This window comes from Penaeus monodon, chromosome 7, assembly GCF_015228065.2.
Source record: "Penaeus monodon isolate SGIC_2016 chromosome 7, NSTDA_Pmon_1, whole genome shotgun sequence".
NCBI lineage: Eukaryota > Metazoa > Arthropoda > Malacostraca > Decapoda > Penaeidae > Penaeus > Penaeus monodon.
In genome coordinates, this window is record NC_051392.1 from 13,059,952 (window position 1) to 13,079,951 (window position 20,000).

At 34.5% G+C, this 20,000-nt stretch overlaps 1 protein-coding gene across 5 annotated transcripts in view; it reads left to right on the plus strand.

Moving 5' to 3' along the window:
* The window catches only part of LOC119575103 (protein MON2 homolog), a 40,689-nt gene that overhangs the window by 20,080 nt on the left and 609 nt on the right, over positions 1–20,000 (plus strand). For 2 of the 5 annotated variants that reach the window (XM_037922512.1, XM_037922516.1), the window contains 23 exons: positions 1–74; positions 409–563; positions 767–970; positions 1,241–1,489; positions 1,659–1,890; positions 3,330–3,502; positions 3,700–3,875; positions 4,110–4,272; positions 4,420–4,564; positions 4,765–4,886; positions 4,998–5,129; positions 5,611–5,745; positions 6,096–6,254; positions 6,458–6,600; positions 6,874–7,039; positions 7,272–7,406; positions 7,883–8,023; positions 8,282–8,466; positions 9,199–9,383; positions 11,828–11,938; positions 12,299–12,449; positions 12,663–12,745; positions 13,860–20,000. The exon at positions 1–74 is cut by the window's left edge and continues 69 nt beyond it; the exon at positions 13,860–20,000 is cut by the window's right edge and continues 609 nt beyond it. In XM_037922512.1, coding sequence (XP_037778440.1) covers positions 1–74; positions 409–563; positions 767–970; positions 1,241–1,489; positions 1,659–1,890; positions 3,330–3,502; positions 3,700–3,875; positions 4,110–4,272; positions 4,420–4,564; positions 4,765–4,886; positions 4,998–5,129; positions 5,611–5,745; positions 6,096–6,254; positions 6,458–6,600; positions 6,874–7,039; positions 7,272–7,406; positions 7,883–8,023; positions 8,282–8,466; positions 9,199–9,383; positions 11,828–11,938; positions 12,299–12,449; positions 12,663–12,745; positions 13,860–14,065 — 3,625 coding nt within the window. In that variant the 3' untranslated portion in view covers positions 14,066–20,000. The remainder of the gene's footprint in view (positions 75–408; positions 564–766; positions 971–1,240; positions 1,490–1,658; positions 1,891–3,329; positions 3,503–3,699; positions 3,876–4,109; positions 4,273–4,419; positions 4,565–4,764; positions 4,887–4,997; positions 5,130–5,610; positions 5,746–6,095; positions 6,255–6,457; positions 6,601–6,873; positions 7,040–7,271; positions 7,407–7,882; positions 8,024–8,281; positions 8,467–9,198; positions 9,384–11,827; positions 11,939–12,298; positions 12,450–12,662; positions 12,746–13,859) is intronic. The other 3 variants (XM_037922515.1, XM_037922517.1, XM_037922514.1) reach the window with 2 other exon arrangements.

Below are 20,000 nucleotides of genomic sequence, written 5' to 3' on the forward strand. Positions count from 1 at the left end.
TTGCCTGCTGGACATCATACGCTCCATTCACTTGGTGATGATGGGACCCCAAGCTACGAATGATGGCCAGACAGGTAAACTTCATTTTTTTATGAATGTATGTTTGATTTTGTGAATGAATATTTGATTATAAGATATTTCTATCATTTGATTAACTTTATTTGTTGCATTTTGGCCTTGCATGTTTTTATTTGTTTATTTTCTACATTATCTTTCAATTTTTATTGTAGTCTTCAAATTTTCTTTGAACAAATTCTCATGACTTTGCTGGGAATATGATAAAAGAAACCAAAGGAGATTTATGTACTTTGCATGCATGTACGGTATTTGCAAGATCAATGGAAATGTTATTTTAAGTATGGCAAGAAACAAAGCTATTTATTTGCTATTCACAATAACTGTTCACAGGACTAATGGATCAGTACAAGCCAACGGAGGGTGACAGGAAGATCCATGAACAGCTGGTGAACTCTGCATGGTGTGGCCTTTTGTCAGCACTTACTGTGTTGTTAGAAGCCTGCACAGATGAAGCTGCCACAGAAAATATACTTAAAGCTATGCAGGTGTGTTTAATTGTCTGAAGTGCAAGAGAAGGAAAGAGAAGGGAGGGAGAAAGAAGAGAAAATGTTCTATAAGTATTAATAGAGCCATGGGATCTTTATATGGTATTTTTAAGGGCATGAAAATGAAAAGTTTGTAAAACATTATTCAAGGATTTTTTTCTGCTTTGTTATCTGGAAGTAATGAGCAACTTTTGTCATTCCAGACCTTTGCCAGTCTAGCAGGTAAACTAGAGCTGACAACCCCTCGTGATACTTTCATCACAGCCCTTTGCAAGTCATGTCTGCCTCCACACTACACCTTGACAGTCCTCAATAATGCAAGTGTTGCTGCTGCATCTTCATCAATGTCTCGTGGTCATCAACGCTCACCCAGTGCCGAATCTCAGCACCCGTACTATGACTCTGAGGTATGTCGCTATAGTGTGTAGATTTAGTAGATGCTTTCCACAGTACTATTGCTTGTAGAAACTTTGAAGTAAATCTTATTATCAAAGAATATTCATTGTTATCATGAATTATAGAATGTTACAAAAATGCAGTCTAAACCTGTGTATTTCTTTGTGAGATTCTTTTTTCCAATTAATCTTAAATTGATAACTTCATAGTCTTGACATGCTATTAGTAAGCTTTATGATTTTGTCTATAGTATACATAATGGAAGTGATTTACAGTAGCAGTACTCCTTACAGGTACGACACCAGGTAGTAGCTGTGGGGACAGCTCTCGCAACCCCATCTTTACCTGTAGGAGCACAACAAGGCCCAGTGATGCTTACCAATAAAAACCTACAGTGCATGCGAGCGACACTCTCAATGGCTCACTGCCATGGGGGAGTCCTAGGGGCAGCCTGGCACCTCCTCCTGACTACACTGCAGCACCTTGTTTGGATCTTGGGACTCAAGCCATCCACAGGTGGTAGTTTAAAGGTGAGGCTCTTTTATAGTGTAAAAGGGACAAAGGTCTGGTGATATTTTTCAAGTTTAGATATATTCATTTTCCCAAAATGTATCAAAACAAGCAGGACATTAAATCAACATAGTTTAACTACTTTCATAAAAAATTCTAGTTTCTTTATCACTTATCTCTGCCTCTTAGGCTGGAAGAAGCACAACAGAGACCAATGCTGTCATAACAACAGCTGTGATAGCAGACCTTCCTGTTCTGTCTTCTATGCTGAGCCGTCTCTTTGAGTCCTCTCAGCATTTGGATGACGTTGCCCTTCATCACCTCATTGATGCACTCTGCCAGCTCTCGAGAGAGTCAATGGAGCTAGCGTATACTAACAGAGAACCCTCTTTGTTTGCTGTAGCAAAATTGCTTGAAACTGGTAAGGTTCTCATGTTGAGCATTTACTTTTTGAATTGAGTTTATAGCATATTTCAGTAAATAATCTAAAGAGAGCTAAGGTCACACAAAGGTGTTCTCACACCAGTTACATTTTTGAATGTGTTGTTAATTTAAACTTTCATTTATAACATTAGCATCGATATGTTCATGTTTATGCACTCTGTCTAGTTATTGTAGTGCATGGATATGAACATATTGATGGTAATGTTATATATGAAAGTTTAAATATTATAAATCAAAGTTTAAAACATTTTGTAAATGCAGTTGGTCTGAGAACACCTTTGGATGTGTGTTTACTCATATATTTCTGTTTTTTAACTCCTATGATTTAGATGACATGACCTTCATATCATGAAAAAATTTGTCTTGAGGGGTGGGTGACATGAACAATCTGCCATGGAAAAAAATTGCCTAAGGGCCAGGCTGAGGGAACATGCTGTCATGAGAATTTGGCTGAAGGCCTGGGAGATTTGGAATGTGATAAGATTCAGTGAGTATTTAGGAAAGGGCATTATTTCCATTGATAAGTGAGTTTTGAATGAATCATCCTTAACCTGATGCGACAAGTAACAGAAATCTCTGAACGTAATAAACTCTGGTGATTTCTGGCAACAGCCAGACATTGGGTGCAGGAGTCTGCTACATGAAGCAGAACTTCCCGCTCCCACGGGTTCTGGCTGTACCCCGCAGACCAAATGGTATTTTATGACGCCTGTACACGTGACCTGTTGGGAACAGGTTAAGCCATGACTGGAAGAGCACATGCTTCAGGAAGGATGATATTTCCATTCTCAGGATCTTATTCCTGTCAGCCATGACTGGTGGTGCAGGTTATATTACAGAATATTTAATATTACAAAAAAATAATAAGATGACAAATAAGAAAATGTTAGTTATTGGTATTATTTTTACACTAATTTATAGACTACCTAGAGAGATGAGATGGAGTCTGTGCAAGGAAAACAGTTGATTACATTTGGATGCAGCATATCAAATGACAAATATAGAAAATGGCAAAAAAAAAATGCCTTTGCAGAAAAAGAATAAATAATATTGCAAAGGGGGACATGGAGTCTTATCACTACATATTTGTGTGTGTCCTGCCTACAAACTACACACCCGTCAGAGTGGTTGTTCAAGTAAACCTTATGCCCGGATTTTGGGCTATGTTTGGATAGTGAAGCACTATAATCCAATGGGTTAATTTTCCTTCAGAATTGCAGTTGGAAAAAGTGACATTATTTAACATATTTTTGTAATATTTTGTTAAACCTTTAGCTGGAACACTATGATTAGATTGAATTAATTTCGGTGGAGTTGAACAACCTATTTCTGAAGCTTCTAGTATGAACCGAGGCAATTGCTAAGATCTTATTTGAACATATTAGGTGAAACTTATCAAATCTCCTACCTACACAGGGGTTGTTAACCTTGGAAGAGTGGAAGTGCTGTGGAGGCCAGTGACCAATCACCTCTTGGATGTGTGCCAACATCCGCATGTACGGATGAGAGAGTGGGGCGTGGAGGCTGTCACCTACTTGGTTAAGGCTGCCCTCACACACAAACACAACCCTCCTTTGAAGGATAATCAGGTAGTCATTCTTATTTTTTATTTAATTCAATTTAGAAACAAAGCATAAGGAGTAAAGTACTAGAAAATGTAAGGGAAAGGAGAAAGATTCAACCTTCAGTGTATGTGTTGTAGAATAAAAAATAGGCCACACAGTTTAAGTTCTGTAAATATTTAACTTTGTATATACACTGATTCTCTCCTATCTTTGGATTACAGAAACTGCAGACACTGTTGTTGTCGCCATTATCAGAAATATCACTTGTGGGCCACCCTGATGTACGGCAAAAGCAGCTGGAGTCTCTCCTGCATATCCTTCACTCCTGTGGTGAGCTCTTACATCATGGCTGGCCTCTGATCCTTAATATCATTGGAGCTATTAATGACAATCACAGGTATGTTTTTGGGTTTCTAAAAGTATTACAGAGAATTTGAAGTGGATGGGTGATACATCATAAAGCTAGAGTTACAAAATATGACAAGCAGAATCAAGGAGGATTGGAGAGAATTTAGAGTATTTGGATGATATGAATTTAGTAACAGTCATTGAAGTGAGAATTTCATCATTCTAAGTTTAACATAGTGGTGTTCTGTTCTTGTTGATTCCTATTCATTCCACTCCATTCCAGTGAGCATTTGGTGCGACTGGCCTTCCAGTGCTTGCAGTTGGTGGTTACAGATTTCCTGCCCCTCATGCCATGGGCTTGCTTACCTCTCACTGTGGATACAGCAGCAAAGTTTGGTTCTCAGACTCAGGAGCTGAATATCTCTCTCACTGCTATTGGCCTTATGGTTAGTAGGGCCTATATTGATAATTTAGATGTGTTTTGTTGTCAATTTGTTTTGCCAAAAGTTAGTGTTGTTTTGTTTATATTTGGTGTAAATGAAGAAAACAACAGATTGCCATTACTAATTTACAGCTGTCTTTGTTTATTTCAGTGGAACATCTCGGACTATTTCTACCAGAATCAGGAGAAGCTTCGTGCCTCCCTTACGTCTGACAACCAAGTATTCCCTGACTTCCCTGGGGTACCCAACATGCCACCTTTTGACAAGCTGTGGATGTGCCTCTATGCTAGACTAGGTTGTTAGAAGTGTTAATTTTATTTTAGAAATGTTATAGTGGATTATTTATTGCATTTTAGAATGAGTTGAATGATCTCTATTTCTATTTAATTTACCTTAATCGGAGTGGGAAACTATTAATCATTACAAGATTTTGTTTGAAAATTGACATGGTGATAACAGCAGTCAGGAGGCCATTAAGAAAGTTCTCTCTTTTAGGTGACTTATGTGTTGACTCAAGACCGGCTGTTCGCAAGTCTGCAGGTCAGACATTATTCTCCACAATTGCAGCTCATGGTGCATTACTTCACAACCAAACTTGGCAAGCAGTCTTGTGGCAGGTATGGTTTTTCACTTGTAAGATAATTTAGAATAATGAAGAGTAGTAAGTTGATATAGAGATATTACTTTTAATTACCAGTTTTACTTACTATTTTTTTTTCCAATCCAAGGTATTGTTCCCTCTGCTGGACAAAGTACGTCAGTTGTCGGACTCTGCAAGCACAGACAAAGTGGACCAAGGTGGCAATATTTTGATACACCACTCACGCAACACTCAGCAGAAACAATGGGCTGAGACACAGGTTTGCAAAGCTTCACTTCAGTGGAAAAGAACTTTTTTTCTGTTGCTAAATAAGATGATTAATCTGTATCTGCCAGGCCATGCATATAGCCGTCATAACAAACTGACTCATCATGTCGGGTACAGCTCTAGGCATTATGATGTGCTAAAGCAAGTCGAGTGGAAAGTTCTGCTACGTGTAGCGGACTCCAGGGCCAAACTGCAGGATGGTTGCCAGAAGTCACTGGTGTCAGTAGTCAGTGACACGAAGAGATTTCTGATCCTGTCATTGAAGGGTTAACAAAACAAGAATAAATGATTTTCCCACCAAATTACTCATAAGATCTAATTATATTCATCCACCATAAAACTGGAATAAGTTTCAGCTCTCAGTGTTGTAAATGGAAAATACTGCAGATAGTAACCATTGTCAGCTGTGCATAAATATGGCATCAATTATGTCTGGGCAAATCCATTACTGACCAGTCCTTGTTAATTACTAGGTGCTGACGCTGTCTGGTGTAGCGAGGGTGTTCAGTACAAAGCAGAAGATCCTTCAGGGATTGGGTGACTTTCCACGGGCATGGGCTCTTCTGCTGGACTTCATCCATACAGCGGCACTCTCCAAAAGCAATGAGGTAAGAGCTGAGAAAGTAGGGAATGACCTGTATAGCAGTATGTAGATACTGAGATTGATTTATATGAAAATGTTTATTTTTGTGAATGATGTCGTGATACATGAAGATAAGATTAGGAGAAAGGCAGAAGGTGAGTTGATGAATAGGTTATTGAATGAGTAAATGAGAATGAGAGTAAGAGTAAAAGGTGTGACATAAATGAGTGAGTGAATGAATTGATAAATTAATGAGCAAATGAGTTGGTGAGTGCATAAGTGAATGAGTGATGTTACAGGTTCATAAGTGTTATTCTAGTAGGGAATGGTACACACAAGTCTGCTGTATTCATTTGCCAACCTTGTCTTTAACAGGTATCTTTAGCTGCTCTTAAGTCACTCCAGGAGATGCTTCAGGCAGGACGGTCATCTACTGTTGTCTCATCAGGTTCCTCAGATGACTTAAGTTCCTCCTCAAGTCTACAGTCTCCTCTTCCAGAAGATTCTATAGCAAACTGGAACACTGCTTGGAAAGTGAGTCTTCACATGTATTTGCATGATAATTCAGAGAGTGAGAGTAATATTGGTATTAGCATTTTTTAAATACATTAATGTTATACATATATAAAAGAATAGAGCAGTATCAAGGGTATACATAGGCATATTTTGGTAAGTTATAATAAATGCTGACAGGCCATATAACTCTAAATCTCTAAATTGCACCCCTTTGTTTGCAGGTGTGGCACACCATTGGGACAGAAGTGACCAAACCTCCACCAGAAGAAGTGACAAGAGGGTCTGATGCATACATACCTTCTCAGCCTTTCCTCACTGCCTTGGTTCATATTTTCCCACACCTTTTCCAGCATATAAAGCCAAGGTGAGTTGTTACTGTGAAGGAGGAAAAAGCATTGCTACAAATTAAGGTAACAGCAGTTGTGGAGGTCCTTCCTAGGCATATTTTGTGATTGGTGTAGGTTGTATGCTAGAATAAGATACTTCATTCCTCAGTCATCAAATTCACCAATAATTTGAGTTACTACAGTATAGTGTGATGAATCAGAGGAAAAATAGCATATATACTGGAAACAAATATTTATTGGATTAAAAGAGTAGGAATATGCACTAACAGTTTATACCTCTTACCTCACAGATTTGTTGTTAGTGACTTTACCCGACTGGCGGCAGTGCTGTCTGGCTGTGTATCAGTCCCTGTTCATGGGGAATCCTCTCCCTTCATTCATCCATCGTTCACAGATGTTGTGGTGACACCTCTACAAGAGGGTGTCTTGCAGGCTCTCACAGTAATAGAGAAGGAGGTGAGTTGATATGTTATAATTTATGAGATTTTGATTCATGTAAATCATGGTTTGTGATACACCTGAGGTACTGGAAGGTTGAAGTTAGTTTTATTCTAAAAGGAAAAGAAAAAGAGCCAAAATATTCACAAATTCAGTCTTATATTTATATGTTTTTTAGTTCAAACATTTCTGAAAACTTTCATATGTTTGTTCCTTGAAGAATTGACTTATCATTTTTTTACCCCTAAAGATAACAGAAGGAAGTGTATCATCCAGAGCTATGGTTCCAGAACTCTTCACTCTACTTCTCCAGTTTTCACACTACAGTTGTCAAGCTCCAAGTTATGGGAATGTGCTCACAAGACCTCACACTACCAAGGGCTCGGTAAGTAGTTGTGTTGTAATGCTGAAGTGTGTATTTCTGTTTGTAAATGCAGAAAGTTATTTTTATTGATAATATTTATTTGTTTATATGTTTTTCATGGTTTACATGTGTATCAGATGTGTATCTATTTCTGTGTACATGTATCTTTTGTAAACATGCATGGCCATTGGGTGTGGGATGGCCTGACTGAAGTTAGTGGATAAGAACATATATTGTCCAGTAATTACTCAGTGAGGCATCCACCCATTATTTTTTTTATTGACAACTCAAGATGGAATAATTCTTGACTATGGCTCATACATTGGGGTCTGCATTATATGCTCAGGTACTACTAGGTAATATGACTACCTGTTATGTATTAAGGATAAACTGGTAATTAGTTTTGTTTTTTAAATTTTAATTATCATGTAGCAGTTATGAAGAAATTCTCTCATTTGGCCCAAATGATGATGTATCAGTTATCTCGCAAACGTTAGTTTTATTTACAGGCAGATTGGGTGACTATGAACTTCGTGCCATTTGCTGAGCGCTCCATGTCCATGTTGGTGACTTTGTACCAAACCACCTGTGCCTGGAAGGAGGTGATAGAGGCTCAAGTCTTGAAGAATATTATACAGGTGTGTTGTTTCCGTTTGGCTCTAAATATTTCCTAGATGGCAATTTTTTTCCCCAATAGATGTGAGGGATAACCAGCCATTGAAATCCTGTCCTTTGTATTTTAAAACATCATTGATTTCTGGTGGACCACACAAAAAATTTTTTCAAGGAAAGCTTTTAAATGAATTGTCAGTTCATGTAATTCCTTAACAATATCCTTATATTGTTAAACACGAATGTATTGGATTTTTAACTCGTGGTATTTCCTTATTTCACAGGGTATTACAATGCCCCTCCACAAAAAGTACCGGTGCCCAGCACAGACCACATGGAAGCTGGCTATTACAACACTCCTCGCAGTGCTCCAGGAAGGCCTGCAACTTGCGAGAGAACATCCGACTCACTTCCGGGAAATGTGGCCTGTCTTGGCTACTGCCCTTGAGAGTTTCCTATTTTCTGAAAGGTGAAAACCTATTTCAACTGCTTCATTATGATAAATTGTAGATTCATTTATTAAGAAGAATGAATATGAAGTAGGGTAGATGCATATATAAATAAATGACAGTAAACTGCAGATGAATAAGTTCTATCTTATTTTGTTGTGCATTGCTGAGGTCAACTTTTTTACTTTGATTTTAATTTGGATTAATTGTTAAAGAGAAAAATGTCTAATTGGAGGAATAAGTAGGTGAATGTGGATAGCTCACAACTGATTAGTTACAATTTAACCCTATGAACATAAGTTGCCTCCAAGAAGGACCTAAGGGTTAATGATAAATCCAGGAGTTGAGGGCCCCATATTCTTATGGGATCAGATGGAATTTGTAAAGATAACAGTTAGAGTCATTGTACTAACAACCCCTCTAAGCTGGCACTCTGGCTTAAGGTGGGACAATCTTTGAAAAAAGTGGCATCTCCCAGGCTAATACATGGAAGTAGTGAACACCAGCTTACAAACATTCTGATAGGGGAATAATCATATTAAAAGAAGGAACATTATTTTGATTGCAGATATACACTTAGTAAATGGAATAAATGATATTGTAAGTCAAAATAGGCAACCAAGGGGCACTGAAAGCAGGGAAAAAATCACAAGAAGGAAACCAAATGTGAGGAAGTAGACAGTTTTAAGGGGATGATGATAAAAAAAAAATTATGAATAAATAATAAAAAATGTATATATTGTCCATTTCAGCCCACCCCCAGCAAACCAAAGCAGTGAAGATGCGGAGAGAGATGAGAGCATAGACTGCCAAGTAGTGGAACTCATACGTGAGGAAATCTTACCATATGCTTCCACAACTCCCAGTGACTTTATTGTCTCCATTATGGTACTCCTTAATAAGGGTTCAATAGAATCTGCATCAGGAGGTGATTCAGGTGAGAATATTACAACATTTGGAAGAGGGAATTTGATAAAAAGTAGTAAAATTGGCAATGAATATTAACTCATTGGCACTGGGTGATTGCACTGTCTGCAGTAGTTTTGTTTTTTGAATTTTGTTTACACATAAATGGCTCCACAAGCTCTTAATCACCAAGGAGTCATTTAGTAGGCCTACCAGACCTCACCTGATTTTTGCTAATGCTTTTGATATCATTACTCTTATTTTTTTATTGATCATTGGATGAATATAATATTACTGTCAATACTAATAGAACTAAGAAATTGAAAAATATAGACCTTTCACTAAATCTAGGAAGTAAATAAACAGGTGATATCAGGTAGGACTATGGTGCCATTAATGTGTAAGCAAAATTAATTAAATCACAGAGGTCATAGTAGTCATGCCATTATAGCGTCCAGGAGTTAATAATAATAATATTAGTAATAGTAATAATTATAGAAATAGTGATTGTGATATGATAATGATAATGATAGTGATAATGATAGTGATATGATAGTGATAATATTAGTGATATTGACGGTAATGATGATGGTGACATTGATAGTGAAGATGTGGTGATAATGATAAGATAATATTTTAATGATAATGATAATGGTAATGATAATGATAATGATAATAATAGTGATAATTATAGTGATGATAGTAATGTTAATAATAATCCAATGACTATGGGTTTATGTACTGTCCCATGTAGTTTTTTAAAAGCTATTGTTACATTCAGATGGGTCCTCATATGCTCAGCCACCAAGGAGTCTATCAGTAGGCCCTATTGACCACTTCTGATTTCCCCATTCCTTGAATTTGCGGGAAAATGTGGTTTTCTTTCTAATACTATTAATATTGATATTGTTATTATTCTTATTGATTGTATGATTAATAGATTGTTATTAAGATATTAATGACATTAAAGGCAATAAAATAATGTAGATGAAGCTTTCAAAAACTCAAGGAAAAGGGTGAACAGGTGAGATAGGTAGGACTAATAACAGACTCCTTGGTGACTAGCACTTGTAGAGCTGTCTGTGTGTAAAGAAAACAGATGAACTTTTATTATGGTGCGCATGGCATTTTAGTCTTGCCATCTGCACAAGTTTGATAATATTAGTAATGATGATAAGGACTATGACAGTGACATTGACATTCAGTGGCAATGATATTAGTAATGATAATTATAGTGATATTAATAATGATAATGGTAATAATAATAATGGTAATAAAAATAATGGTAATAATAATAATGGTAATAATAATAATGGTAATAATAATAATGGTAATAATAATAATGGTAATAATAATAATGGTAATAATAATAATGTGAATAATAATTAATAATAATAATAATAATAATAATAATAATAATAATAATGATAACAATAACAATAGAAATAACAATAGCAATAGCAATAGCAATAGCAATAATAATAATGATAATAACAATAACAATAACAATAATAATGAAAATGAAAATGAAAATGAAAATGAAAATGAAAATGAAAATGAAAATGAAAATGAAAATGAAAATGATAATGATAATGATAATAGTAATGATAGTAATGATGATGATGATAATGATGATAATAGTGATAATAATGATGATGATGATGATGATGATAAAGATAAAGGTAAAGATAAAGATAAAGATAAAAAAAAAAGAAATAAAAATAAAATTAAAATTAAAATTAAAATTAAAATTAAAAATAAAATTGAAATTAAAAATAAAATTAAAATTAAAATTAAAATTAAAATTAAAATTAAAATTAAAATTAAAATTAAAATTAAAATTAAATAAAGGTAAAATAAAGATAAAATATAAAACAAAGGTAAAGATAAAGATAAAGATAAAGATAAAGATAAAGTATAGGTAAGATAAAGGTAAAGATAAAGAAAAAAAATAATGATGATGATAGTACTAATGATATTGATAATGATATTGATATTGGTATTGATGATAGTAATAATGATAGTGATGATAATTATGATGATAGTGATGATGATGATGACAATGATGATGATGATGATTCTGTTATTATTATTATTATTATTATTATTATCATTATATTATCATTATCATTATCATTATCATCATCATCATCATCATCATCATCATCATCATCATCATCATCATCATCATCATCATCATCATCATCATCATCATCATCATCATCATCATCATCATCATCATCATCATTGTTACTATTATTGGTTTTATTATGATGCTAACTACTGTTATTAGTGTTTTACTACTGTTTTATTATTACACTCGTTTTTCAACATTGTATTTCATTGTTAGATGCAAATTAGTATATCATTTTTCCCATAGAATTACATTATTGTTGACATTTAACCACCGTAACTTTGACTTTCCTCCAGTAATCAGGAATTATCCTTATAACTTGAGCAACTGCCCTTTTACAGAGTGCGAAGGCTTTAAGCTGCGAGAGGAGTTTGCCAAGACATGCTTCGAGACCCTCCTGCAGTTCTCATTACTCGCGCCGACTGATTTTGATGTCAAGGTTGATGGCTCAGGTACGAGGCTTTTGAGAACTTGCTCTTGATTCTGAGATCAGTGATTGGTTTTCTATGTTTTTTTTTGTTTTTACCTGTTATTAGTAGAATGATATGAGCTTATAAGATGTTTGTTGTAGGTTATGCTCTTCTGTGTTGTAAAAACATATTTTTAAATGATATGGAAATTTATGGAAAGAAAGAAAAGTGAAATAAGTTGTATAATTGTCATGAATTATTTGGAAATAGATTATGGGTTGATTACAGTTATAATTTTGATTGTATAAAATGGCAAGTTTTCCCACTTTGTATAAAAAAGAACAGTAAATGCAACTGACAAAGTTAACAGAAGTAATCTTCCATTTCACCATCTGACTTCAGCTCAAGGCCCAACAGGAAACATGGATAAATTAGGAGCCGCCCCTCATGCGACCACGAAGCTAGCCGTCACGTCCCTGCTTCATCGGTTTAGAGAAGTCCTTGTCAAGTATGTGGAAGATGAGAAGCTAAGTGGGAAGGCACCACTACCAAGGTATGTCTTTCTTGCAGGGTTTGGGTGTCTGTGGTTTTATTGTGGATTTATTTGTGCATATGGTGTGTACTTCCTATACTGGATAACCTGCTGGGACCCTGCAGTTGCGTGCTTTTGTAAGGATGATGTGCATAGAAGATTTGATTTGTATATATAAATTGCTTTGTGCCAAATTTGATATGGGTGTTTTACTAATGGCTATTCTTTTTTCAGGCATAGAATAGCTGAAATAAGTTTTGTATTAAAGGCCATAGCAACATTGTTGAAATCCTTAAAGACAGCACCAGTTGAGAAAGGTAATTACTCAAGGTAGATCTATTCATATATTATGTCAGGGAAAAAACTATTTTATTTACAATTTTCTTGTGGGAAATTATATTTGATTATTATTGTTTTTGTTTCTATTTCCTGTTTAGTCAGTAAGTGTATCATAACTTTTATTTTGTATTTTGATATTCCAGAGTTATTTTAAAACATTCAGCATTTTTTGCTTATCTTTTTTAATAAACATCATAGTTAATGTTTTTAACTGCTTTCATATACATCAAAATGTAGATAATTAGTTAATGTTGGTAGTACATGCATAAATGTACTGTCCACTGGGTTTGTTTTATTATTAATATTGTATACACTTGGGTAGCTCCACAATCATTTTGTCAACTAAGGAGTCAGTTACTAGGCCTATCTGAGTATACCTAATTACATTATTCATTGATTTTTTGCAAAGAAAGGTTTTTATTACTATTATTTTTGTTAATATAAGTTACCAATGTTATTGTTAATGATGAGGATGATGATAAGGCATTAATTGAATCCAAGGTGCCTAATTGCTTGTGAAGCTGTCAATGTTCAAACAAATCAGGGAAACAAAACCACAATGTACCTTGTACCAATGTAGCCACACCAGTGGCTTGCAATAATTTTTATTCCGATATATGTGTTAATTAGCATCAACCAACCTTTAAGTGATCTGAAAAAAGTCTATATGAATATCAAAACTTTGTTATAAAAGCTTCACAGGAAGACTTTATGCCTAGTCTACTTGAATTGTGCACTTTGTTTATGATGGGACTTTGGACATTTTCGGCATTCTAGTGATTTGTGCAGGTTATGACCAGGTTAGTGCACCAGGATGCAGAAATGATAAAAATGAACGGTATCAGAAATATATCTAGACTTGTCCAAATTTGAATATAAAATTCTCTTTGAAATAGTTCCTCAGCAATGCATGGATTTTTTTTGCCTCCAGTTGTTCAAAAGGAATGGATTTGACTGATTAACACTTTGGAAGAAAGTTTTTTAAGGTCAAGTGAAAAACAAGTTTTTGTGTTAGTAAGCAAGGAAGTTTAAATAGGATTTATTTAATTATAGCACCTAGAGAGTTAATAAATACAATTTCTTCCTTTACAGTGGACAGTATGACATGGGCACAGCTGATTGGACTGTATCCCCACCTGGTGGAAGTAGGAGGTGCCAGCAACAATGGGACTCCACAGCTATGGCGTTCTCTGAGAGAGGTCCTTTTGCAGTATGCCCAGCTGTTGCGTGCGCCTGTGGCCACCTCGGAGGCTGATAGCAATGATAATCAGGTTGTCAGTATGGTGAATGGAACATAGAAGAGGAAATAAAGTATTAGATATTTATTTGAAATGTCATTTTAATACATGATGTAGGTTGAGTGAATATTAGTATTAGGAAAGACTGTGGTTTGGAAATTGTATTTTTGGGTATTGTTTTTTTATTATTACAAGAAAAAGAAAATTTAGGCCATTGCTGTAGAAATAGGGATAGTGATAGTGTTCAGGGAAACAGAATAAAAAAAAGAGAGGGAAAGAGGGAGAGAAAATAATTAAAGCAGTTTGATACTGAAACTAAGCAGTGGATGAAGGAGGTTAAAGAAGCTGGAGATTTTGATTGAGCACACCGATTATGATATGAGAGAGAGATTAACATTTTGATAATGCCTCTGAATTCATGTATGGATAGTAATGGCAGCTCAATGTGTAAAGAAAAAGGAAAATGAAATTTATTTATATTTTCTTTCTAGGGATATGAGGTCATTATTAACAATACCATTATTTTATTTGAAATGTGCCAGTTTAGCATAGATAAGTGAGCTCATGTGGTTTATAAGCAGCGGAAAAATCTACCATGTTTATTTTCTCTAATTGCATTAGTGATACACAAAAGTCTGTGGAAATGAATGTGATGTCTTTTTGATGATTGAACATTTAAGAGTCTGTTGAAAAATGGAGATCCCATTTTCTATGTTTGGTTGGTGTTTAATGACTTGTCCAGTGACCCTAAGCTGAAATGAAGAGAAAATACAGAATTCTGATTTGCGCCTAAGAAACCTCACCACCTTTTGATATATTTTGTCCCCCCCCCCCCCCCCCCATCCCACCTCCAAATACACACCACTGAATGTATGCGAGCTTTGTATAACCGGGGAGTATCAAAGTGGTCTGACTTGCAATATTTCTATGCACGCTGTTTTGCAGATCACTTTTCAATGAATTGCTTTGCTGTTTCTCTGTTGAGTGATCTGTATGCAGTTTTCTGGTACTGTTATATATAGATATATATATATATGAATATATGTTTATTATGAAGGCTTATTACAGTATAAGTTTAATATATAAGAAATGTGTACCTGTCCATGGGAGCAAAGAGAAAATGGGATGTGGAATAGAATTTTTAAAGTGTTTTTCTCTTTCTTCTGAATTAGACCATAGAGAATAAAACTTGTCTTTATGGTAGAATTGATCTGCCATCATGCAAATATTGTGAAATATGTTTTGTCCGCATAGAATGGATTGTAATATATGTATATGTATATATTTTTCTTTATTTTTTTCTTTTCTTTCTTTCTCACTTTTTTTTTTTTTTTTTTTCTTTTTTCTTTTTTTTAAGAAATCATTATTATTTTTTTTACTGCATGATGTAAATGAGAAGGTGAGATCTTTGGTCACTTACTCTTCTAGAGTCCAGATATTTAATTTTTTTTTTTTTAATACATTTCATGGACTTTCATAGGTATGGTGCATTGTTTTCTGTTAGGCAATATTTTCTTTCTTTATATTATTATTATTAATATTTTAAAAAGTTTTAGTGCATGCCCAGTTCAGGTTTGAAAATACTTAGTCCAGAAGAGAATGATTGGAGAATGTATAAACACATGACAGATACATTATCTTATTCTTTCATTCTTTCTGTTTTTTGTTCCTGGTGTCCTGGACAATATGCTGCCATTTGTGTAGCAGGTGATACGCTTCATATTTGCCTTTCAGAAGTATTTGAAGGTAATTTTGCTGCCGGTCCTAGCAAGTCTAGTGTTAACATCCTGTATTGAACAGAAGGACCCCAATGTTAGCAGCTACTAAACATTACTGAGCAGGAAATGGTAAGAGCACTAATACTATTCACACCCTGATTTGTAGGTGGGCAAGAAGGGTAGCTTCCTAGGGTCCTCTATATCTTTTGGGCCTTCACATGTTGAATGTGCTTTATTTCTCTAATGACTGTATATGCAATAATATTACAGTGAAAGGAGCAAACTATATATTGTTTTTTCCATTTTATAAAAAATAATGAAACAATTGCTATCAAAATGGCAGCATAACAATAGTCACTGTTAATTAATATATGAATTAGGTTATTGGGCATGAACATGAAAAATTAGATAGTTGTTCCTAGATTTTTGGATATCTGAAGGCTTCAATGAAACAAATATTGTTTTCAATCTTTAATTTAAATTTCCACTTAAATACTTTCCCTCAAAGAATGTATAGGTTTGAACCCCCACTAAAGTGAATGCACATTATACTTTCTACAGTCAACATACATACTATGTATCTTCTGATTTGTATGCTTAGCATTTGTATTAAAAAATATCTTGCATCTGTACTTTCTACAAAAGTTAAACGGAAATCTATTTCAAAAAATAATGGGACAAGCCCAAGTATGTACAGCTTCTCAAAATATTATTAAGGTTATAGTCAAGGGGCTGAATTCAATAATGTATAATTGCAATGCATTTAACAGTGGTCAGTTACCATCACATTTACCAACGATGATAAAATGGGATTTACAAAGAGATAGTAACTCACCACATTAGAGTTACCATTACAGATCGACTCGTTCTAATGGAAGCGCTAGTCAAGTAATGCCACCAATTAGCGAGCGCCATACAAAATTCTTTAGGCTCTAAAAATTCTTCAAACACAGTTTGTATTTATTTATATACTTATTTCTCTTCATTGTCAACCAAGGAACTGAACCAAACACAGTTTTTATTTATCGCCATTTATTGTCAAAGGAAATAATTCAAACTCGTTCTTGCCCCACTTGGTTTGAAGCTTGCTGTCCTTTGCCACAGTGCTGACACACACAAGCTACTATACTTATAAAATATTGCTATTTCAAGTTTATGTATCAATAAGTTGACCATGTTGTGATATGTACTTGCCATCATTGTAATCATAACAGTTATTAAAACAAACCGAAAACTACTTAGATATTGATTTCTGGACGGAATAACGTGATGACATCGTCTTTCCTGAAATTACCAGCATTCTGCCAGTTGCTCTGACCAGTGGTAAAATTTACCATGGTAATTCTGATGTTCAGTTGTTAGTGAATACCACTGCTGTCTGTTTATGATGGTAACTGAAGTTACCAGTGATTTTACCATTGTAGATGGGTTAGGGTATCTGGCCCAAGGATAATAAGATTCAAGTCATGGGTTATTTCCCTTTTAACCAGGGAATCTAGGGGGGTTAGACATGAGCTCTATTGGCCTAAGCCAGCATATTTTTTTGCTATCAGTAAGAATCTGTAGTCTGTGATTTTCTTAAGAATTTGTTGAATGATATTGTGCAACTATAAAAACATATTAAAGCCAACTTAGGCATGGCCATAAAGGTTTTGTGAGTGACGATTGTGTTCAGACTATGATGCATGAAGAGAGAAGATTGCAAATTGGAGAAAGTACACAAAAATTTCCCTTTATTTGAAAGTTTATGCACATAAAGCAGTAAAATGTAAATGCTACTAGGAATCTTAAGGATGGCTCCCAGTATGTCTTCCCTTAAGGTAGGGGACCTATTTATGGAAGCTGCCCAGAGGCCTACACATTTTTAGTCTGGCTCTGATACAATTCAAACAAGCTAAAAAAGAAAAAAGACAAGTTGGTGTATGACTGGCTAAATATAAATCAAATGCTGGAAAGTTGCAGTGTATAAAATGTACAGAAGAAAACATAATCTTTGATTGACTTTCTGATACCATTTTACTTTGCTGTAGATAGAATTAGTGTAGGAAATTTGTTTGGTTTAGGAATACAAATTTATTTATTGTGATATGTAGTATTAAATACCACAAAACACACGTGTGTATATATAAATATGCAAGATTATGTGAAAAATTAAGATGAAATGGATTTCCTGTTTTCAGAAAAAAATGTTACAGCCTATATCAATTTACATTGGGAGGAAGTAATTTTGATTCCTAAAATATAGAGTGAAAGTTTCCTATAAATGGCATTTCAAATACCCTGCGTGAGTTAATAATTTTCTCATTAAACTGTTATATACTTTCTTTTGTAGGTGTTGAAATTTGATCATTTCTCAATGTACATTGTTATAAGTGTCTGTAGATACTTAGCCCTTCCATACCATGACTTTGTGCATATGCGCGTGTATTGTATGTGTCTATAGGGTTCTCATGTGAGAATTATATGTCAGAAATATGGATTTTGTAAACATTTGTTCAAAGAAATTAGCACCAAGTATCACTGATTTATGCATTATTGGTTTACATGTACCACCTACAGCAGATTCTACGTAGTGAATAGAAATGAAGCAATATTAATATTTAGCAATGATTTTTATTTTACTTCTTGTTACCCTTTTCCTTTCAGACAGATTTTGTTAGTCAGAATATTTGCCTTTAATATATAATCTCAGAATGTGGCTTCTTGTACTAGATATTACATATTTGATCTGTTTAAGATGATGGATTTATCTCTTTTGTACTTCTTTTGCACATGCTTACATACAACAATGAAGCCACATCCCTGTTATTCTGTTGTCACTAACTTTCATACTTAATTTTAAATTGTCCTTATTTTAGTGTGCATGGGTATCTCTTGCAGTTTTAGTCTAAAAAGTCTCTAAATGACATGTCATTTGTTTTATTGCAAGTGCATTATATTATCTGTTCTTTTTAAGTAGAGAGGTTCTTGGCCAAGTAAGTGTGTGGTGATACTTGAAGATTTGAAACTTCGTTTCCTATTCTTAATGGATTAGATGATTCTGTGTGTCCTAGCTAGTTTTCATTGCACCTTTTGATGTCTCTGTTGTAAGAGAGTGAATATTTTTCTGAGAAATGATGAATCATAATGAAAGAATTTGATGCAAGGAATTTAAAATTATTAACTGTGCAAATGACATGCACAAAAAAGTTACGTTTGTTAGTTTTGTTTGAAAGTCCCTATCAGCGAGAAAGAATTAATCTTGTAGTGATTATACTTTTGGAATGGCAGTGTTCTCTCTTCCCTTAGGTATGTACAATTATATCTAAATGTTCACTTGCCAACTGAACAACAAATATACTCCTGTAATGTTCATCAATTACTTTGTACTTCGAAGAAGTTGCACTCTTGCTCTTTCCACTTATATGCAGTGTCCTCTTTGAGGTACTCTTGAATGAGTATATATTGTTATCAGAAATGTGTACTGTAAGGGTGCTGTTGGCAAGTGTGTTTCTCATAGCTGTAGTCATGTTTGGTGTGAAAATAATTCCAGTGGACAGAAGCTATAGACAAAAACTGCCCATGATTCTTCTCTTTATTTTTTGCTCTCAGTTTTCCTCTCACTTGGATATGACTGAATGTCTTTAGGCTATTTACTTACAACAATGACTTAATTATTATTTGCCATCTTATGCTTGAAGAAGTTTGAGGGCAGTCTTCAAGATACCTCAGAGTCATCAGTTCATATTACACATATCAGATTAAGTTGTTGCCTTTAAAGTTAACAGTGTGTGACTTCGTATGTTTAAAAATGTAAAAAAAAACTTTTAAGAGGAAGACCTCACTTTATTAAACAGTGTGGATTGTGGCCAATTATTCTTTGAGTGATGCAGCTGGACCACTTAGAAACATTTAGATTATTGGTAAATTATTTATAATGGAGAGTGTGAAAAAAAAAACACTGAAAAATTGTGAATATAGGGGAGTGGGACAGGAACAGAAGGATTTTAAAAAATTCTTTTTTTTTTTGCAAGGGGGTGGAATAAAATATAGGGATTTTATGTGCATTTTGTCTTGTAAAGGTACACTGCTGGATAATCAACAGATTTTTTCTTAAAGGGGAAGAGTAATAGTTAGAGATTAATAGTTAGAGATTTTAACCATTCTGGAGAACTGGACAATTCAAGATTTTCTTCCATGAAATGGGATAGTATGTGACTGAATGAATGAGAGAATGTTTGTGGTTTTTGTGTACAATCTTAGACTATATGTTCTCTGTATCTGTGCAAGCAATTCTT